Source organism: Trichechus manatus, unplaced genomic scaffold (genome assembly GCF_000243295.1).
Source record: "Trichechus manatus latirostris isolate Lorelei unplaced genomic scaffold, TriManLat1.0 scaffold00002, whole genome shotgun sequence".
Lineage (NCBI taxonomy): Eukaryota > Metazoa > Chordata > Mammalia > Sirenia > Trichechidae > Trichechus > Trichechus manatus.
In genome coordinates this window covers 20,940,824-20,964,125 of record NW_004443938.1, presented here as the reverse complement: position 1 = coordinate 20,964,125, position 23,302 = coordinate 20,940,824, and the positions used below count along the sequence as shown (strand labels likewise).

Genomic DNA, 23,302 nt, shown 5'->3' with positions numbered 1-23,302 from the left:
GCTTTCTTCACAACACCGTGCAGGGACAGAAGCTTGCTGGAAGGATTACAATCATTCTGTTATAAACGCGATGATGTCCTGAGAAGAGTTATCGGACAGTGGAATTAGTCTAGGGGGCAATTTTTTTTCTTCCTTGTTCATTTGAACTGCAGTCTGTCTTAAATTGTTTTCGTTTAGGTTTGGTTTGTTTTGGTTTGTTTTGATCTGTCCTTATGTTGAAACATCTAGAGAACTGATGTTTGTGACTCAGAGGAGAAATCTACAGTCATAAATTATTGTGCATCAAATGCTCAATATTTTAACGCGCTTTCTTTGCAAGGTTCCTGCAGGCTGAGCTGGAGGAACAAAATAAATGTTTGCAAATTTTATGCTTAGCAACTGCCATGGTGAAATTTAGTCTGAGACTAGTGGCAACCAAAGTTGACTAAGTAAATGCAGTTTCCATTTTGAGTGTTTATTGGTAAGAAATACTTTTGTGATTGGGCAGAGGGAGCAGAGGATTGTATTCAAACAGCTCTTAATGCTGTGGTCCTGTAGAATCTGATTTTGTTTATTGTTTGAATTCGTGATACTAATTTTTTAAAAGAAGATGTATATATTCAGCTTTCCTTTAATAATTAATCATATATTGAACATAAAAATCAATTTTAAGTTAAAATATTTGATGTAAATTTGAGGTTGTGATTTTAATTTCCAATTATACAAGTAATACACTTATTGAAGAAAAATTTGCAAATGCAGATAAACATCAAAGGCAAAAAATTATTTATTTTCCTACTTGGTTAAACTGATGTGTTAATAGTTTATTGTATATCTTTTCGATTTTTGCCTAATGTGGAATAACAAGTGGTAGTTTAAATTCAAATTGGGATCACGTTGTCCATGTGTTTTATAAACCACCGATTTTACTCAATGGTATATTATGGCCAATTTCTACGCCCTGAAGTATTTGAGAGGCCAGGACATTTAATAGTTCATGTGGTGCCTGATAGATGGATTTTTTCCCAGATCTCCATTGCCACACACTTCAAGTTCCCGTCCTCCTCCTTTTTCTGTAAGAAACTGTTTGGTGTGCTTTATGGATGCATTTATTTACTCAGAGTGCTGTTGTTAATTCATATGCATTTCTCCTGTTTTTCCTCCTCCTTTTTCTTTAAGAAAATGTTGTTTAGCCCAACGCCTTACTCCCAACTGCGCAGAGATGTTTCTGATGTAGTTAATAAAGAGGGAATGGATATCTAACTGTCACTGTTTAGTGATTGCCCTAAGACTTTTATTTTCACACTCACAAGAAGGTGCTGTTCACAGTGAAGATGGAGCATAGGTTATTATTTAATCTAAACTGAAACTAGAGGATTTTTTTTTTTAAGCCCTTGGCAAAGTTAATGACGTATTTCATCATCCAAGACCTGGCATGTAGGATGTAGGGGAAAATTGCCATTACGCAGTTACTGTTCCTGCTGCGACTCCAGATAGCAATGGATGGCATAAGCGATTTGCTATTTATTTCAGGGTTGGGCTCATCTACTCAAGGTTGGAAGAAACTGGAGGAAGTCACCTAGTCCAGCTGCCTCACTTAAGCACAAAGAAACCAAAGACCCAAAGATTTAAATATAAACCTTGCTGGTGGAGAGCCAAGGCAAAAATACAAATCCTCTGCCCAAAGGAGAGAGCATTATGTCATAATTTTGTTTCTGGCAGGTCCTCTGAGCTCTTTCTCTACCTAGGGTTGGACCACATAGTCATACCTTTATACACACACACACACACACACACACACACACAGAGTAGGTCCTCTTGGCACATAGACAAATAGATTGTTTATTTCTTCATTTCCTAGTCTTTAAGCTCCTTTTCCACCCTATTTTATGAATCTGTATCCAAGTAGAAGGAATGAGGGACTAGAAATCAGAAACCATAGTCTCTGGTTCACAGTTCAACTTTGATCATGATGTTACCTAACCACCCTGTTCTTGATTTTTTCCATCTATAAAATTCCAAAAAAGTAACCAGGCATATGAAAGAACTTTGAATTTGTTGTTATTGTTGTTTAGCAATGGCGCATTAGGGTGAGTCTAAACTGTTACGGAACAGACTGTTCAGGTTATCTCTTGCTGCATAACAAGTCACCCCAAAATTTAGTGGCTTAAAACAACACTAATCATTTATGATCTCTCAAGGTGTCTGAGGTGAATTAGGAATTCAGGAGAGGCTGTCTGGGTGACTCTGGCCGGGGGTTTCTCATGAAGTTACAGTCAGATGTGACTGCGCTGGGGTCATCTTGAAGGCTTCCACTCACAGATCTGGTGCCTTGGCAGGAAACACTCAAACAACAGGGGTCCAGAACATCTGGGGTCCCCTGAGGCTCTCTCTCTGTATCATTATGTTCTCACCACATGGTCTCTCCAGATGTCAGCTTCAGGAAAACCACCAGTTGCCATCAAGTTGACTCTGACTCATGACGAACCCAGGTGTGCCAGAGTAGAACTGTGCTCCATAGGGTTTTCAGTGGCTGATATTTTGGAAGTAGATCGTCAGGCCTTTTTTCCAAGGTGCCTCTGGGTAGGCTTGAACCTCAGCCTTTTGGTTGGCAGCTGTGCACCTTAACTGTTTGCACCATCCAGGGACTCCAGCCTTAGGATAGCCAAGTGTTTTAAGTGGTGGCTAAGAGCATGTCCAGTCCTGGCTATTGCAAGGTTCCTTCTGCCTTGATGCTCTTCCAAATTTTGTTGTTAGTTGCCATTGAGTCTATTCCAACGCAGAGTAGAGTAGAACTGTACTATATAGGATTTTCCAGGCTGTTACCTTTCAGAAGCAGACCTTCAGACCTTCTTCTGAGGCACCGCTGGAAAGGTTTGAACTGTCAATTTTTTGGTTAGTAGTCCAGTGTTTAACCATTTTTGCCACCCAGAAACTCCCTGTCAAACTCTAGGGCGTTGATGGTCATTTTCATGGTTGACGCAACTTTCCTGCCATATTTGGGTTCCAGTGGGAAGGGGAAAAAATATAAAGGGACCATGTCTAATGTCTTGAGACACGGACCCCAAATGACATTCCGTTGGTGAGAACTTGACTGCATGTCCACGTCTAATGGCAAGTGAGGCTGGAAGTGTGTTCAGTTGAAACTGTTCAGTAAGGAAGAAAGGCAGAGTGGATTTGGATGAACAACAAATGGTAGGTCCCTTTTGTAAGTGGCCACACAAGGGATAGTTTGAGGTGGGTTTTAGCCCTGCCCCCCCCCCATCTCCATCACTTCCTATACCAAGTCACCACAAAAAAGCATGTAATAAAAGTAAAAACAGCCCCATTTGCATAAAAAAGCTTTTAGGGAATTCCCTTAGGTCCCTTTTTAGCCCTCAAATGTAGAAATTCTGGAGACACCACTTAGCTAAAACAGTTTATGTACTACATCAGCTGCACTGAGCATCTAACTTAATCCCTTCTTAGCCAAGGTGGCCATTGTACATCTTAGTTTTCATTGACTAGCATAGGAATCCATTAGTAAATTATCTGAGTATTCAGTATCAGACTTTACAACTTGAAGGAATCTGTGTTCTTGTTCAGCCCCTTACCTCTCATTTGAACAAGAGCATTTTGCAATATCTTTTCCTATCCTTGATCTTCTTGTGCAAATGCTTGCTTTATTGTCCCTTCAATGATAAGATTTTTTTTTTAAGTATTTATTTTGGAAAAAATTTTTAATTTACAGAAAAGTTACAAAGATAGCATAGAGTTCCCATATGCCCTTCATCCAGCTTCACCTAATGTTAACATCTTGCTAACCATAGTACATTGCTAAAAACTAGGGAATTAACAGATAACAAAATTTTTCCTTTTTTTTTTTTTTGGCCTCTTCATTCATTACCAAACAGCTATGAATAACTTCGAAATTGTTTACAACTGACTGACAACAGAGCCAAAGCCTGGCTTTGTATTAAATCAACTTTACAGCTAGTAGAGTAACTTCTTGCTTATACTTACGTCTTTCTTCTTCCTCCCCCTCCCTGAGTAGTTTATAGGCAGTATAATCGGGAACCACGTAATTTAGTTATTCGTTGGTATTGAACACAGCACTTTCTCTGGATTTCCATGATCATCCTGCCAAGGAACTCAGACTAGGTGTTTGGTGTCTAGAATAGTAATGAGCATAATTTGGAAATGCTAATCGCTTTCAGCCCCTGCTATGAGTAGAGTTTGTGCTTTACCTTGTAGAGCAAGTTCTCTTTGGGAGTCTTGACAGGGAGAAGTAGGCTGTGGAACCCATCAAGTCTCCCCTGCAACATGTAACATGGTCGCAGGAAACCTGGACTTAACTTGCCGTGGAAGGTTCTGCATCAAACCTAAATCATGCTGAGAGACTAATAAGAATCTTGAGGTGCTGGTTTTGATTGCTGGCAGTGAAGTTGCAAAGGAAAGCAATTAAAATAATAGAAGTTTGAAGAGCAAATAGAGAAAAGCCAAGGCATTGGAGCTCTTTAGCATAGAAAAAATTCGGAGAGAGGCTTATCATGAAGTAAAAAGTGTGAAAGCATATCTACATGGAGCTGTGTAGTCACTTTTTCTTTTTATTGAGGATGGCACCAAGAGGAACATTGTGTTACGATGGGTTTTCAGCTAATAGTACTTCTAGTTGTGAGGATGAGTAGGACTCCCAGGGCCCATTACAGGTGCTTCCTCCACCACCAGGTTCACCAAGGATCAGATTGACCGAGATCCTCAAGGAAGGTAGAGCCAGCCTCTTCTAGGGTATTCATGGTCAAAAGATCCATATGATGTGGGTCATTGGCAATGTTTGGCAAGAAGTTCTCAGAAGGTGTTACATTATCAGCCCCATGTTTGGGATTTGGAAAGAAAGAAGTTAGAAGAAGCAAAGGAAAGCAACAAATGACCCAAATGTTAATACTACCTGCCTACATCTTTTCACTCAAGGCAAAGGAGAAAGCTTTCTTCCTTTGCAGTTTTCTGGGTGTTTCAGTTTGTCAGGGAAAATCAGTTACCCCCATAGCTAATACACAATGATTGTCTCCCAACTCTGTTTCTTGCTAATCCATAACAATATTGTGTATTAATGAATGAAAGGGGAGAAAAAAAGTTAAATTGTATGCATCTCTCTATTTACTATTATTTGAACAAAGACTGATAGGAGTAAATTTATATGTCACAGAATAATGTAATTATCTGGAAGACTTCTACATCAACATTGTCCAACTGAAATATAATGAGAGCTACATATGTAATTTTTAATTTACTAGTAGCCACATTAAAAGAAGCAAAAAGAAACAGTTGAAAATAATAAGATATTTTATTTAACCCACTGTATCTAAAATATTAGTTCAACATGTAATAAATATAAAAACATTAATTCATGGAGGTATTTTCTATTTTTGTTACTTACAATGTCTGTGAAATCTGGTATTTTACCCTTAAAGCACATCTCAATTCGGACAAGCCACATTTCAAATGTTCAATAGCCACGGTGGCAATAGCAACCGTGTTGAACAGCACAGCTCTAGATGGTAAATATTAATAATTGGTGAGTTGTTTTAGAAAGAATAAGCCAGACAGGATAGAAATGTTAAATTATTTGGAGGTGAGAACAAGACTAGACAGTTTTTATGAGGTACATTTCCTCGTGTGAGAAAAACTGTAATTATCTTCTAAGCAGTGAATCAACATAAAAAATGCTACCCATTAGCAAATGCAGTCTTCTATTACATGCCACTATATGACCTGACTTTAAATGTTTCAGTCTGTCCTTGGTAATTGAAGGTATTTAGTTTGGTGCAGAAAGCTTGGCTAAATACTACAGATGCCAAATATCTGAAATATTCTATTTTATAAAGTGCCTACTTGGCTGCCGGAAGATAAGGATGGTCCCAGTGGCCTAGAATACTTGTCTTGGTATTAGAACATATGAAGTCTGCCCTGGAACAGTGCCCGATTTATGTAGCTGTTTAAAATTCACCCACAGAGGCAGTCTCTGTTGACCTGAGGTTCACAACCACTTTTTCCCACCTTTGGAAGTATCTTTACAAAGTACTGTTAAATCAGGCAAATATATAGAGGTCAGAGTTTAACAGTAGTTACCAGGGCAGAAGGGAGGGGAAAAAAGGGGACTCTTTGGTTTAGCTAGCCTTGAGTTTCTGTTAATGGGAATATACAGCAATGGGTGTTGGTGATGATTGTACAACATGGCTGATATAATTGGCTTCATTGAATTGTACAAGTGAAAAATGTTGAATTGGCAAATGTTGTGCTACCTATATTTTGACAATTACAACATGGACTCCTGTAAAGACATCCTACAATCTTTTATTCCTCTTTAATCCCTCAGTCCCAATGTTGGATATCTAACTTGGAGTGAAGACAAGTAGATAAAAGAAATGATAAGAAAGAAATGAGTCTCAATATTGTGTTCATTTTTCATGAGTCCTGTTAATGAATATAGTGCAAAAAGTTATATAACTGGGCTAAATACATTTTTCTGTACCAGAGAGGACGACATTGGTGTTTCAGCGGTAGAATTCTCACCTTCCATGTAGGAGACCCGAGTTCAATTCCTGTCTGATGCATCTCTCACTCATCAGTAGAGGTTTGCATGTTGCTGTGATGCTGAACAGGTTTCAGTGGAGCTTCCAGACTAAGATGGACTAGGAAAAAAGGCCTGGCTATCTTCTGAAAATCAGCCAATGAAAAGAAGACGCGTGGATCACAAAGGGCCAATCCACAATTGATCATGAGGATGGCACAGGACCAGGCAACGTTTTGTTCCATTCTGCATGGAGTCACCATGAGTTGGGGGCTGACTCAACATCAGCTAACAACAATATTACTGGAGAGAAGATAGATTATTGTCTAGTCAGAAAACAGAACTTGCCCTGGTGACCAATATATCCAAATCTATGGAGGGTAGGTGGTTTCATGTAGACCTTTCCAGGTGTCCTGGCCTTTCATATAGAGTATATCCAACGCATGTTTGGTTATCATAGTCACATGATCCTTGGGACATTAAAGAATGTTCATGTACTTCCCAAATTAGAGCCCATTTCCTACAGTGAGATCAACCTCATGGTTATGGTTATGGTGGATGTAAATGGCAAGAAAGCCTTGTGTCTGGTCCTACTTTGAACTGTCCATGACTTTCTTAACACCAGTCCCAAATGTGGACAAGGGTCCTTTGCCGAAAGCATACTTCAGCACATAGCTGCTTGTTGGGTTTGTGCCACAGTCAAGATGGATCAGGCTTTCTAGGGCCACTGCATTTTAACTACTCTAACAAATCCATGTTTTATAGGCCATAACATTGTTATAGAGCAAGCAGAAAGAATATTGCAAAAGCTTTAAAAATTTACAGCAAACTGTACCATGTGGTAGTGGTTATGCTGATAAATTACTCATTTCCTACACATTTCTTACCATTCGTTCCTGTTGACCCTAAGTTAGTTCCTTTATTTTTTATTCATAATATTAATATTTGCATTATAAATTTGTATTAATATTTGCCATGAATATAACCTATCTAGAAAAAGTCAGTAGGTTGACAGATACAGACTTGTTGGATTTTTTTGTATTCTAGAAATACTAGTAGCAGCTGTTTGGTGGTCTTTATTTTATATTCAAACTAAATTCCTACTCCTGTTGAAAAATTGTCATTAATCTATATTCTTCTATATATCGTATGTATATACCCACTACCGTCGAGTCAATTCTGACTTGTAACAACCCTATAGGACAGAGTAGAGCTGCCCCATGGGTTTCCAAGGCTGTAAATTTTTAAGGGAGCAGACTGCCGCATCTTTCTCCTGTGGAGTGGCTGGTGGGTTTGAACCACCGAACTTTCAGTGAGCAGCCAAGCGCTTTAACCACTGCACCACCAGGGCCCCTCTTCCTATGTGTGTGTGTATGTATGTGTATATATATATATATATATATATATATATATATATATATATATATATATATATATAAAAAAAACCAAACTCGCTGTCGAGTCGACTCCGACTCAGAGCAACCCTATAGGACAGAGTAGAACTGCCCCATAGGGTTTCCAGGGAGCAGCTGGTGGATTCGAACTGCTGACCTTTTGGTTAGCAGCCAAGCTCTTAACCACTGCACCACCAGGGCTCCTATGTATATAGAAGAATCCAATATAATATTCTATATATTCTAAAATGTAAATTTTATTCTTCTATTTTTCTAACAAAACCCATAAACATGGATTTGGGTGGTAAGGTAACCAGTTTTTTTAACCAGCCAAAAAGAAGCAGATTTCTTCATTAATCACTCTCCATGGCAAAACATTTCATTTCTATAAACCTGGGATCTCATTAAGGGAAAAAAAATTCCGATACCGCCTTGTCACTGAAAAAGATTGAAATTTGGGTGCTCCACCAAAATAACTCCTGAAAGTTTAAACTTCATGGAGGACCTTTTTGGAACCAATATCATATTTAAGTATTATGAGTATTACAGTGACCTTTGACTTTGCAGATATTCTTTTCTTATATCCTATTCTAAACGCTAACAGACCCATGTTTAAAAAATAGAAAAATTGACTCAACGGCAACAGTTTTTTTTTTAATAAAACAATAAGAACTGAGGAGCGTGCTTCTTAGATCAATCAAGTATACGAGACCAAATGGGCAACACCTGCCTAAAAGCAGAAGGCAGAAAGGGTCAGGAAAACTGAGTGGATAGAAATGGGGAGTCTGGGATGGAAAGGGGGAGAGTGTTGATACATTGTGGGGATTGCAGCCAATGTCACGAAACAATTTGTGTATAAATTTTTGAATGAGAAACTAATTTGCTTTGTAGACTCTCACTAAAGGCACAATAAAAAATTATTTTTTTTAAAAAAAGAGAGAGATGAAGTCTGATACATTCTACAACATGATGAACCTAGAAAACATTATGGTGAGTGAAATAAGTCAGTCACAAAAGGACAAATATTATATGGCCTCACTTACATAAAATCAGCAAGATATAGAAACCAAAGATTATTAGTCGTTACCAAGGGTAGGTGGGAGGGGAAGAGAAAAGGGGAGTTTTTGCTTGGGGGACACTGAGTTTACGTTAATGGTTGTAGAATAATTAGGAACAGGATAGGGGTAAGGTTATGCAACATGAAGAGTGTAATAATGTGATTGAATTGTGCATGTAGAAACTGATGAATTTGCAAATGTTTTGTAGTGTATATTGCACCGTAATAAAAAACATTTTTTTTAAAAAAAAAATCACCTGGGGACCTCGTTAAAATGTAGATTCCAATTCAGTGTTTCTGGGGTGGAAATGCAAATTCTCAGTAGGGTTTGAACCAGAATGAACCGATTGGAAGCTCTGGTAAAAAGTTGAATTGGCAAAAGTTGTGTGCTAGACATATTTACAGTGACCAAAAAAAAAAAAGAAGTAGCTGCTGAGCCTGTTTATGTACAGCCAGACATCTCGTGGGATGTGGTTCCTTGGTTTGGAGGTTTAGGGTCATGGTTTTACAGGATGTCCCAGTTAATTGGCTTAAAAATGTGTTCAGTGCTTCTCTGTTCTACCTCCTAGTTCATTGAGTAGTGTCTGGGGTCTTAAAAGCTTGCAAGCAGCCATCCAAGGCACAACAATTGGTCCTATTTGCCTGGAGCGGCAGAGGACAAAGGAGAGTCAGGAAAAAGGAGGAAATGGAACGTGTGGCAAATTGCCTCCGTGAACAGCTGCCTCCTTTGCCATGGGACCAGAAGAACTGGATGGTGCCCAGCTACCATTACTGAACATTTTGATCAAAGATTCTATAGAAGAATCCTGATCAAAAGGGAGAGAAGGTAGAACAGAATTTCAGATTGTCATGGAATCCAGGTTTTCTGGAGTCATGGAGGCTGGATGAAACCCTGAATCTATTGCCCTGAGATAATCTTTAAACCTTAAACCAAAAATATCCCCTAAAGTCTTTTAAATCCAAACACTAGTGTTGCTTAACTAGAAAGAATGTCTGCCTTGAGCATTATACTCTAAGATCTATCTATATGGGATCAAATTGACAACAGCAACTCAAAAGGTTAGATGGGAGCCTTAGGGGGCAGTGAGTTTATGTTAATGGGAGGGGGAACAACTCAGAAAAGGAGGATGAGAGTGGTTGCACACTTCGAAGAATTTAATCAATGTCACTGAACTGTACATGTAGAAACTGTTGAATTGGTCTATGTTTTGCTGTGTGTGGAGCCCTGGTTGCACAGTGGTTAAGAGCTTGGCTGTTAACCAAAAGGTTGGCAGTTCAAATCTACCAGCCACTCCTTGGAAACCCTATGGGGCAGTTCTACTCTGTCCTATAGGATCGCTATGAGTCGGAATCAACTCGAGGGCAACGGCTTTGGGTTTTTTTGGAAGGGAGGGTTGCTGTGTATATTTTCAACAACAAAATAAATAAAATAAAAAATAAAGTACTTAAGAGTCACTGTGGTACTCGTTAAAGATATAGATCCCTTATGTCCTGACCTTCAGGCTTTTAATTTAGTAAAACTGGGCTAATCTACAGATACAGTCACCCCCAGTGACCACACTTGGTGAAAACGGATGCAGTCAGTCTCAAACTCAAATGTCCATACAGATCACGCTGGGATCCTGTTACCCTACAGATACAAGTTCCATAGGTCTGGGATAAGGCCTGAGACTCAGCATTTCTAGCAAGCTCCCAGGTGATGCTTTAGAAACTAATTTTGCTGCTGTATCTACCTCAAGTACCGTTGCATTCCCTTCTGCAGCAAACTTGCTACCTTTTTGGTTTTGACTGTATACATTTGGGCTAAGTTGTAACCTTTCCTATGAAACTTACTTGCTCATCTTGCTTATCTTGCCCTTTTTATTCTTATTTTCTTTTAACATACGTAGATGAGCACCAGTTGCATCTTGAAGTCCCATCAGATGTAACAGAAGTTCCAGAGCCCAAGACAGCAAACAGTTTCCCCAGGACAGCCAGACATCCTCGCTCCCAAGAACTGAGGACCATGGAGCTCTCAGACAGTGACCGTCCAGTCAGCTTCGGCTCCACGTCTTCCTCAGCCTCTTCCCGGGACAGCCATGGTTCCTTCGGCAGCAGGATGACCTTGGTTTCAAATAGCCACCTGGGCTTGTTTAACCACGACAAGGAGGCCGGGGCCATCAGACTGGAGCTGGTTCCAGCCAGGCCGTTCTCCAGCAGTGAGCTGCAGAGGGCTGACTCAGCCGAGCAGCAGGGCACGGAGGGGAGCGGAGAGAGGCAGCTGTGGGCACAGCGGAGAGTGGAAGCCAATGGAGCCACCAAAGCCAGTGCAGAATCCACCTCGAGCCCCAAGCTTCTCTATGTGGATCGAGTGGTGCAGGAAATTCTGGAGACGGAAAGGACGTATGTGCAGGATTTAAAAAGCATTGTAGAGGTAAGACTGACTTTTTGTCTTTAAGGTTTGTCACACAGGATAAAGATGCTTGCAGAATAAACAAAGAGCAAAGCCAGGTGTTGGAGGTGTATTGTATCCAAAAATGCAGAAGTGGTGTTTATGTTTAAACAGATCATATGGTAACTTAAGAGAAACCCCAGGGCCGCCCTCACTGCGGTGTTGTTAGTTGCCATGGAGTTGGCTCTGACCCGTGGTGACCTCATGTATACCAGAGGGAAACGTTGCCCAGTCCTGCACCATCTTCACAATCGTTGGTGTGTTTGAGTCCATTGTTGTGGCTGTTGTGTCAGTCCATCTCATTGAGGGTTTCCCTTGTTTTCACTGATCTTTACCGACCATCATGTCCTTTTCTAGCAGTGCATCTTTCCTAGTGAAGTGTCCGAAGTAAGCGAGCTGAAGTCTCATCATCCTCGCTTCTGTGGAGCATTCTGGTTGTATTACTTCTAAGACTGATTTGTTCGTTCTTTTGGCAGTCCACAGCATATTCATTGTTTGCATTAATAATTTGATTACGTGTTTAGAAGCAGGAATGATGATTAAAAAAACAGTTACTGTGAGTCAATTCCGACTCATAGCAACTCTATTGTGTGTCAGAGTAGAACTGTGCTCCACAGGGTTTCCAGTGTCTGATTTTTCCTAAGTGTATCATCAGGCCTTTCTTCCAAGGTGCCTCTGGGTGAACTTGAACCTCCAACCTTTCAGTTAGCAGCTGAGCACGTTAACCTTTTGCACCACCCACGGACTCCAAGAATGGCAGCACGCGCGCTCACATGAGTATTTTGTGTTAATAATTGTTCAGCAGAGGATCTCAGAGTGCCTCACAGACAGTGTAAGCTGAGGATGGAGTAGGACTCCCAGACTCCTGACTTACAGGTGTCAGGTGTCTCCTGACTGAACCCATCAGGCTGTCCTCACCTTGATCACAACTCTGCTGTTATTTGCACACTGAAGTCTTGTGGGTAGCTTCAAAAATTACTGAGCCCCGTATCCACCCCCAGAGACGGAGTTAATTGGTCTGGGGTGCGGAGTGGGCGTTGGAATTTTAAAAGATTCCCAGGTGAGTCTGAGGTGCAGCAAGTCTGGGAACCTCGGTTCTGTGCTGTTTTCTGCACTGGTTGGTGTTTGGGGGAGAGAGGTGAAGGGTAGGGAAACAACTGTGGGCTTTTCTTGGACGTTTACTCTCTGTTTACTTTTATAGTAAACAGTTTTGCATATTTAACTCCGTGTAAATTGAGCTCAGCTTGTGTGCCAGACCACATACTCTGGAGACTCAGTGATTAATTTGCCTTTGATTTATAAGTATGTTTTTAAGGATAGATTAAGAATTACCAGAGAAGCTTAGATGTTAATGCATCCTTAATATATGATTTAAAATATTAATACTTCAAGTGCAAATTTATATATTATAAAGCTATATATTATTGTTGTATATAGCTTTATTTTAAAGAGCTTTCCTGCTTAGTAATATACTGCCAAATTCTTTCCTATGTTAGTACCTACTTCCTGTTTGGACTTTTAATCAAAAATGTGTTTCAGAGTGGAATACGGTATTTGCTGATGAGTACAGTCTCCACTAAATACATACATTTTACAGCTTTAGGGAAAAAAAAAAATCTAAAGGGTTATTGTGTGCTGTGAGTTCCAGAAACGATAGAACCAGACGTGGTGTACTAAAAATAGTTATGACATAACCTCCCAGTAAAAATAGAAAAGTCAATTGATGCTCAAACAAAACAATATGTGGTACCAAATGTAGAACAAACCAGCCAATTTTTTTTTTTTTTTTAATTTCAACAATGATGTCATTTGTACTTGAGAAGAAATACCTGTGAACCTGCCAAAAATTTTACAACCTCTCAGGAAACTTATGGTTGCCAAAGCTTTCTTTGGTCTATGCTTTTTTTCGTTCTTTCTTTCATGGAAGCTTTTTCGCCTAATCAAAACTCACCACACTAGAGAGAAACCTTTAGTTACTGAACTGGTGTTCCGCGAACACCGTTTTTTCCCCGAGGCTGTTTGATAAACCTTGGGTAGGAAGACATAAAGCCAGGTATGAATGAAAGAAATCAGATAAAGATAGAATATTTTTTTCTACGAAAGTTTCGATGTAAGTTCTATTCGAAGCTGTCCAAATATCCTTGGCTTTTTTCTTTACTCATGAATTAAATACATAAGGTCGCCGTGAATCAGAGCTGACTCTGCGGCAGCTAACAACAGCAAGCCATGTTTTACCCTAGGAGTCGGTGAACTTCTTTGCAAAGGGCCAGATAGTATATATGGTAGGCTTTCGGGCCCTCAGGTCTCTGTCACAACTCAACTCTGCCTATGTAGCTTAAAAGCAGCCCTGGACAATGGATACATAAATAAACGGGAGTGGCTGTGTTCCAGTAAAACTTTACGGCCACAGTCTCCTGACTCCTGTTTTAAGACTATAAAATTGTGCTTAAGTTTCATCAGCTGTAAAATAAAACTAATAAAAGAGTACCTGCCTCATAGAGTTATTATGAGAGTTAAATTTGATTAGGTATCAAAAGGAGTGCTTGGGTGGTGCGAACTGTTAACGCACTCGGCTGCTAGCTGAAAGCTCAGGTTTCGATTTTATTTTAGGATTTGTAAACAGCAACATTTTTGTGGAACATCACTGATATCTGCATTAAATTATCAGACATTGACACAAGGATGATTTGGCATGTTTGACATGGTCCAAATATCACAGTACCTTATTTCTAAGAAGAGATCCTTCTAATCTCCTTGGGCAATAGGATTCACAGATGTTGGTTACATTTGCAAAGAAAGTTATATGCCTTTCATTCCCAAGTATAGAGGAATGTTATTAAAATTATCCTGACCACGTAGGGTTTTTTTTTTTCCCTTCTCCATGCCATTTTTCTCAGTTAGAAATGAACCCCTAATGCTTTCTGAAATTTTAACTAAAAGCTACTGTCATTCTTGTTCCTATTGCTCTTCGTTCCTTGCATTCCCCCTCTGACCCTTTTCTCTGGGTCCCCCACCCCCATCATGACTACTCCATCCTCTGCTCCTTTGCCCAACATCCTAGGCGTTTACTTTTGTACACTTGACATTTTAGAGAGAGATGGAAGTCTTGACTATCACCCATACTCAAAGGAACAATGGGGCTATTATTTCCATTTCTATATATGGCTACAAACAGTTTTCACAGTTAAGATGAGATAATAAATACGAAAGCAGTTTTTAAGAGTTAAAAGTAAAATGGCCAATGTTATAATTCGTGGAGAGATAAAAATGCATAGTTGGAGAGTAGAAAATAAGGATCTTTTTTATGTTTGATGGAACCTTAGATTGACTGAGCAGGGACTCTTCATGGGTAGAGTGGGTTTCTTCAATCTTCCTAAATGATCTGTAAAAGAGCCTTTGATGACCTCGTAAGGTTGGCTCCAGCTATAGTTCATGGCCTGTTTTAATCTTTGTGGAAAGTTTTTAAGTAGTTCATAATGCACTATAATGCTATGTAATTAGAATTTACAGCTCTACTACAAACTGGCATCTTTGAACTATAAGAGATGCTAAATTGAACCATCTTTCGGGATGCTGAAGACGTGTATGTATGTTAAGTATAACGTATGATGTTATTTTTTCTATCTTGTGCCAGAGAGCTAAAATCCTTTCCAAGCACCTTTATCCATATCAAAACCCAAAAAACTAACCCATTGCCATCAAGTCGATTTCAACTCATAGCAACCCTACAGCACAGAGTAGAACTGCCCCATAGGGTTTCTAAGGAGCAGCTGGTGGAGTTGAACTGCTGACCTTTTGGATAGCAGCTGAGCTCTTAACCCCTGCATCACCAGGGCTCCTGTACCTATATGGTGTGTTAAAAAGCAAAGAAGTGAATATATAGCCTTAATGTTTAAAGTGTAAAGAGCTACCATCTAAGATGCATCAATTGGTCTCAACCCACCTTGAGTAAAGGAGAATGAAGAACACCAAAGTCACAAGGAAAGTATTAGCCCAAGAGACAGAAAGGGCCACATAAACCAGAGACTGCATCAGCCTGAGACAAAAAACTGGATGGCGCCTGGCTACTACCAGCGGCTGCCCTGACAGGGAACACAACAGAGAGTCCCTGATAGAGCAAGAGAAAAGTGGGGTGCAGAATTCAAATTCTAGTAAAAAGACCAGACTTAATGGTCTGACTGAGACCCCAGAAAGCATGGCCCCCGGACTCTCTGTCAACCCAGAACTAAAACTATTCCCAAGGCCACCTCTTCAGACAAAGACTATACTGGACTATGGGACATAAAATGATAATCGTGAAGAGTGTGCTTCTTAGCTCAAGTAGATACATGAGACTAAACGGGCAGCTCCTGTCCAGAGGCGAGATCAGAAGGCAGAGAGGGTCAGGAGCTGGTTGAATGGACACGGGAAATCAAGGGTAGAAAGGAAGAGTGTGCTGTCCCAGTATAGTGAGAGCAGTTAGGGTCACATAACAATGTATAAATTTTTGTATGAGAGACTAACTTGAGTTGTAAACTTTCACTTAAAGTACAGCAATAAAATTTTAAAAAAAAAAAAGTGTTAAGAGCCAAAGCCATTATACTGCGTGATTGTATAGATAGTGTATAGAGAGTGGCAGGGTAGGTGGAAAAGAGTCCCTGGGTGGCACAAACGGTTAAACACTTAACTGCTAACTGAAAGGTTGGTGGTTGGAACCCACCCAGAGGCACCTCGGAAGAAAGCCCCAGCAATCTGCTTCCGAAAGGTCACAGCCTTTAAAATCCCTGTGGAGAGCAGTTCTACTCTGCACATGTGGGGTTGCCATGAGTCGGAATCAACTCAGTGGCAACTGGTTTGGTTTCTTTTGGTTTAGTGACTTCAAACACATTGAGAGCAATTCTGTTCCATTGCAACTGTTTAGAGAAGAGGTTATTCTTAGTACTGGTGGGATCAAATTAGTTGGAAGGAGAACTATCTTACACATGGGAAGCAGGCCCTCTCCGCATTTTTGAAGAGTGAAGAAGGGAATCCCAGGGACCAGGCCTAGTGAGTGTGTGGAGTGACCTCACTACATACTCTGGCCGGAGATTTATTTAGCTGTTAGCCTTGCAAATGTCTAAGGATTGGATAAAATAGAATCTGAGTTGGCATTTGTCCTGGCTACCCCTCCCCCAGAGACAACACTGCCGAGTTTGAAGGTGGTTTCTGGTGAAGCTTAGCACCGTTTGATCCCGTTGGACAGACAGAATTGCTTGGTATGGAAAGGGCAGTTCGTGTCCTGCTATTCCCCCCCCACCTCCACCACCATAAAAGCATGGTTTTGTGTGGGCTTTCTCTGGACTGGCCACAGCTGCTCAGGGCACTTGACAAGAGGAGAAAGTTCTTGAACCAAGGAAGAAAGTGGTTGTGAAGAGGCGGCTCGTCATAGACTTCATTGTCTTTCTATTTGAAGGGGTCCTCTCTCGGTATTTTCCCTCCACTTTAAATAACATATACTGACCCTTTTAACAGGTTAATTTAGACTGAAGTATTTTGAAGACTGAGGGGAAAATGTGGTCCAGGCTGGAGTGTAGGACTTGGCAAGGACCATTTTTAATGAAGACTTGTTATGTGGGTGGATTTAATAAAGAACTTATGCTGTAGCATTTGGCATAATTTAATGTACTTTTTCTTTTACATGGCATTTAAGCACTTTTATGTGAATGTGCCTCTTTATATTTTCTTCCCCTCCAAGGGCTTTTATCATAATGGGTGAATGAGATCTTTCTTAAAACCATTTAAGTTCTGTAATAACTTAGAGGCAAAGCTGTTTGATAGTGTTCTGCTTACTTAGAAGACATTCTTCCTCCTCCTCTTTCCCACCCTATCTCTCACCCTCATCTCTCCTCACCTTAACAACACGAATAACCACCACCACAACAAAAAGTTATAAAGAAGTAATACTGAGTGATTTTGAGTGTGCGTCTCTTTTATTCATTGCAATCTACTGTAAGAGGGAAGTCAGAAACCTGGTCTTTTACCTCTTTCCATTCCTAATTGGTTTGCTTATTTTGAATAGTTTGTAAATACTTTTTGATCTATTGCTGATGAACAATGAATATGGTTCAAGGTGGAAAAATGAATATGGTTCAAGGTGGGCAGCATTTGGTAAGGGCACAGCACAATGGGTCTACATTTGAGGTTTGCAGAGTTGCTACGCAAAGGTAGCTGTTGGCGGCTCACCATAGGCATCCACGTGTACTTAATGGCTCTCGTCAGTATAAGTTATTTGCTCCAAACTTTCATGGCCAGATCTAGAGTCAAACTTAGAAAAATCATTTAAAATACCTGTATTGGTCAGTTCTCCTGGGAAGCATGGTAGATATGTCACCAATGTGACACCCTAAGTTTTGTGACCATTCCCATCACCTCGATGCAGGGATCTCAACAGCCAGAAACAGAGTATTTAACTACCACTTAGAGCTGTGGTGGCACAGTGGTTAAGCGCTTGGCTGTTAACCAAAAGGGCAGCAGTTCAAATCCACCAGCTGCTTCTTGGAAACCCTACGGGGCAGTTCTACACTGTCACATAGAGTAGCTGTGAGTTGGAATCAACTCAACGACAACGGGTCTATATTTTCTAGATGTGTGCCACGATAACAACAAAAACGCTGAATAATAATACCAAAAGACAATGTTAACAGCAAGTAATATTTGAGTACTTATCCTATAATCAGCACTAGATTGCTCATTTATAGCTTCACTAACAGCTGCATCAGGTGGGTACTATTATAACTCATATTCTAAAACGAGAATATTAAAACATACAGAGGATAAGATAACATGTCCCAGGTCACGTAGACAGTGGTAGAGCTAGAACGGGAGCCCGAGTCTGACTGCAAAGCCCACTCCTTTTACCATTCATTCATCTGCACTGTTATTCCCAAATCTCTTAGAATCCAGCAGAAGATCCCAAAATTTAAGTCCTAATCTTAAGTTCTCTAGAGCAGAGTTTGCAATGGCAGCACCATTGACATTTAGACCAAATAATTCTTGTTGGAGGGGATAGCCATGTGTATTGTAGGATGTTTAGCAGCAAACCTGGCCTCTTCCCACTTGATGCCAATAGGACCTTAACCATCCTCACTCGCAACAACCAGAAACTGTCTCCAAACATTGACAAGTATTCCTTGGGTTGAAACCACTGTTCTAAAGATTTGGAGCACATAGTGTGTTAGTAAGGGTAGGCTAAGCCAAGGTAACAAATAGACTCCAAAATGTAGTGGCTTAACCCAGCAGAAGTTTCTTTCTTTCTCCTGTAACAATCCTGGGTGAGTGTTCAGGGTAGTGGGAGCATGCTCCTTCATGCAGTCATTCAGAAACCCAAGCCAGTGGAGGCTCTGCCATCTTCAGCACGTGGCTTCCAAGGTTGCTGTGGTCTTCACCATCTCCATCAGCTAGAAGAGGGACAGGCCATGGAGGTGTGCGTAGGGAAGGTTTCTGAGCTAGGCATAGACATTGCTCTTATCCCTTCTCTCATTCCATTGGTGGAAATCTTGTCCTGTGGGCACACCAAACTATATGTAACCTAGCTGTGTGTCCAAACAAGGGAGGAAACATTCTTAAGAACAACTGGCAGTCTCCACTATGCATATAATGAGACGTTGTTGTTGCAAAACATAAACACCATTGTATCTTCAGCTAGCATCACTAAAAATAAAACCAAAAAAAGGAAAAAAGCAAGAATGTTTCTCATTATACTTACCTACTAAGGTTGTAGCTACTCTGACTACTAAATAACCCTATGTTGTTAGTTGCTGCCAAATCAGTCCCTACTCTTGGTGACCGCATGTGTGCAGAGTAGAACTCCATAGGATGTTCAAGGCTGTGACATTTCAGAAGCAGATTTCCAGGCCTGTCTTCTTAGGCGCTTCTGGCTGGGTCCCAACCACCAACCTTGTAGCTGGTAGTTGAGCGCTTAACCATTTGCACCACCCAGAAGCTTCCTATAGTATGTTTTAAATGAATTGTAGCTCCTCATTGCTCTCCATCCCCCCTTACATGTCTGCACTCCTTTTTCTCTCCCCTCCCCACATCTTTCCTAATTAACCAGTTGCCTTCCAGTAGATTCCAACTCATGGTGAATTACCCCCCCCCTTTTTTTTTTTTTTTGTTTTTTTACTCATTTCTATCTGTATGACCTGACAATAGGACTCTTCGGAATTATTTAACACCATCATTAGTATTTCAGACTAAAAAGAGGACTTCTGGGTCTGTTGTTGTTGTTTAGGTGCCATCGAGTCAGTTACAACTCATAGCAACCCTATGCACAGCAGAACGAAACACTGCCTGGTCCTGCGCCATCCTCACAATCATTGCTATGCTTGAGCCCATTGTTGCAGCCACTGTGTCGGTCTATCTCGTTGAGGGTCTTCCTCTATTTCGCTGACCCTCTACTTTACCAAGCATGATGTCCTTCTCCAGGGACTGATCCCTCCTGATGACATGTCCAAAGTATATGAGACATAGTCTCACCATCCTTGCTTCTAAGGAGCACTCTGGCTGTGCTTCCTCCAAGACAGATTTGTTTATTCTTTTGGCAGTCCATGGTGTATTCAGTATTCTTCTCCAACACCACAATTCAAAGGCATCAATTCTTCGGTCTTCCTGATTCATCGTCCAGCTTTCACATGCATATGTGATTGAAAACACCATGACTTGGGTCAGGCACACCTTAGTCCTCAAGGTGACATCTTTGCTTTTTAACACTTTAAAGAGGCCGTTTGCAGCAGATTTGCCCAATGCAGTGCGTCTTTTGATTTCTTGGCTGCTGCTTCCATGGGTGTTCCAAGTAAAATGAAATCCATGACAACCTCAATCTTTTCTCTGTTTATCATGATGTTCCTTATCGGTCCAGTTGTGAGGATTTTTGTTTTCTTTATGTTGTGGAGTAATCCATACTGAAGGCTGTGATCTTTGATCTTCATCAATAAGTGCTTCAAGTCCTCTTCACTTTTAGCAATCAAGGTTGTGTCATCTGCATAACGCAGGTTGTTAATGAGTCTTCATCCAATCCTGATGCCCTGTTCTTCTTCATATAGTCCAGCTTCTCAGATTATTTGCTCAGCGTACAGATTGAATAGGTATGGTGAAAGGATACAACCCTGATGCACACTTTTCCGGACTTTAAACCATGCAGTATCCTCTTGTTCTGTTTGAACGACTGCCTCTTGATCCATGGACAGATTCCACAGGGCACAATTATGTGTTTGGAATTCCCATTCTCCAAAATGTTATCCATAATTTGTTATGGTCCACACAGTCAAATGCCTTAGCATAGTCCATAAAACACAGGTAAACATCTTTCTGGTATTCTCTGCTTTCAGCCAGGATCCATCCGACATCAGCAGTGTTATCCCTGTTTCCATGTTCTCTTCTAAAGCCAGCTTGAATTTCTGGCAATTCACTGTTGATATACTGCTGCAGCCACTTTTGAATGATCTTCAGCAAAATTTTGCTTGCATGGGATATTAATGATATTGTTCGATAATTTCCGCATTCAGTTGGATCACCAATTTCTTAGGAATAGGCATAAATATGGATCTCTTCCAGTCAGTTGGCCGGGTAGCTGTCTTCAAAATTTCTTGGCATAGACAAGTGAGCACTTCCAGTGCTGCATCCATTTGTTGAAACATCTCAGTTGGTATTCTGTCAATTCCTGGAGCCTTGTTTTTTGCGAATGCCTTCAATGCAGCTTGGACTTCTTCCTTCAGTACCATCGGTTCCTGATCATGTTACCTCCTGAAATGGTTGAACATCAGCCATTTCTTTTTGGTATAGTGACTCTGTATTCCTTTCATCTTCTTTTGATGCTTCCTGAGTCATTTAATATTTTCCGCATAGAATCCTTCAGTATTGCAACTTGAGGCTTAAATTTTTTCTTCAGTTCTTTTGGCTTGAGAAATGCTGAACATGTTCTTCCCTTTTGGTTCTCCATCTCCAGGTCTTTGCACATGTCATCATAATACTCTACTTTGTCTTCTCAAGCTGCCCTTTGAAATCTTCTGTTCAGCTCTTTTATTTCATCATTTTTTCCTTTTGCTTTATCTACTCAATGTTCAAGAGCAAGTTTCAGAGTCTCTTCTGACATCCATTTAGGTCTTTTCTTTCTCTCATGTCTTTTTAATGACCTCTTGCTTTCTTCATGTGTGATGTCCTTGATATCATTCCACAACTCTGGTCTGGTCTTCAGTCATTAGTGTTCAACACGTCAAATCTGTTCTTGGGATGGTCTCTAAATTCAGGTGGGATATACTCGAGGTCATACTTTGGATGTCATGGACTTGTTCTAGTTTTTTTCAATTTCAACTTGAACTTGCATATGAGTAATTGATGGTCTGATCCGCAGTCAGCCCCTGGCCTTGTTCTGACTGATGATATTGAACTTTCCCATCATCTCTTTTCACAGATGTAGTTGATTTGATTCCTGTGTATTCCATCTGGCGAGATCCATGTGTATAGTCACTGCTTATGTTGGTGAAAAAAGGTATTTGCAATGAAGAAGTCATTGGTCTTGCAAAATTCAGTCACACAATCTCCAGCATCATTTCTGTCACCAAGGCTGTATTTTCCAACTACCAATCTGTCTTTATTTCCAACTTTCACATTCCAGTCACCAGTAATTATCAGTGCGTCCTGATTGCATGTTGGATCAATTTCAGACTGCAGAAGTTGGTAAAAATCTTCAATTTCTTCATCTTCGGCCTAAGTGGTTGGTGTGTAAATTTGAATAATAGTTGTATTAACTGGTCTTCCTTGTAGGCATATGGATATTATCCTATCACTGACAGCATTGTACTTCAGGATAGATCTTGAAATGTTCTTTTAGACAGTGAATGCAGCGCCATTCCTCTTCAAGTTGTCATTCCCGGCATAGTAGACCATATGATTGTCCGATTCAAAATGACCAGTACCAGTCCATTTCAGCTCACTAATGCCTAGAGTATCGATGTTTATGCATTCCATTTCATTTTTGACAATTTCCAATTTTCCTTGATTCATACTTTGTACACTCCAGGTTCCGTATATTAACGGATGTTTGCAGCTGTTTCTTCTCATTTTGAGTCGTGCCACATCAGCAAATGAAGGTCCCAAAAGCTTGACTCCATCCATTAAGGTTGACTCTACTTTGAGAAGGCAGCTCTTCTCCAGTTGTGTTTTGAGTGCCTTCCAACCTGAGGGGCTCATCTTCCGGCACTATATCAGACAGTATTCTGCTGCTATTCATAAGGCTTTCACTGGCTAATTCTTTTCAGAAGTAGACTGCCGGGTCTTTCTTCCTAGTCTGTCTTAGTCTGGAAGCTCAGCTGAAACCTGTCCACCATGGGTGACCCTGCTCGTATTTGAATACCAGTGGCATAGCTTCTAGCATCACAGCATCACACAAACCCCCACAGTACGACAGACGTATGGGGGGAATTATTTAACACCATCATTAGTATTTCAGACTAAAAGGAGGACTTCTGGGCCTAGCATAGTTCAAAGGCAGGGAATATGCTTATCTCGATGGTGTTCTGGAAACCTTGTGAGTGGAAGAGAAACAATGGAGATAATGGACTAAAAGTCATCAAACATTTAACAGAATGATGTTTGGAAGCTGCACATTTATTGCAAAGTTGTCTGCAAGTAAAGTCTCTTCTCATTCTATTAGCCTTTTTTTTTTAGGCAACACTTCGAATTTTAATGAAAATGCACTTCAAAAACTTGTTAACTCAGGCAATTCAGTAGCTGTTATTACTGGCTTGCTAAAGAACAGCTAATATCTTTCTAAAGACTCCCTTTAGGCAAAATTCTGTTGAAGATTTGCTAAAACAAGTCCTGTTCAGTTGGGTTAGGACCATGCTGCTTTTTGGGTATGTGCCACATTGAAAATT

General features: G+C 40.4%; 1 protein-coding gene across 2 annotated transcripts in view; it reads left to right on the top strand.

Annotated features, from left to right (window-relative positions):
• The window catches only part of PLEKHG1 (pleckstrin homology and RhoGEF domain containing G1), a 133,930-nt gene that overhangs the window by 14,414 nt on the left and 96,214 nt on the right, over nt 1-23,302 (top strand). The window contains exon 3 of one of the 2 annotated variants that reach the window (XM_023729125.1): nt 10,870-11,393. In XM_023729125.1, the coding sequence (XP_023584893.1) occupies nt 10,986-11,393 (408 nt within the window). In that variant the 5' untranslated portion in view covers nt 10,870-10,985. Of the gene's footprint in view, nt 1-10,641; nt 11,394-23,302 lie in introns of those variants that run through there. The other variant, XM_004368829.2, reaches the window with a different exon arrangement.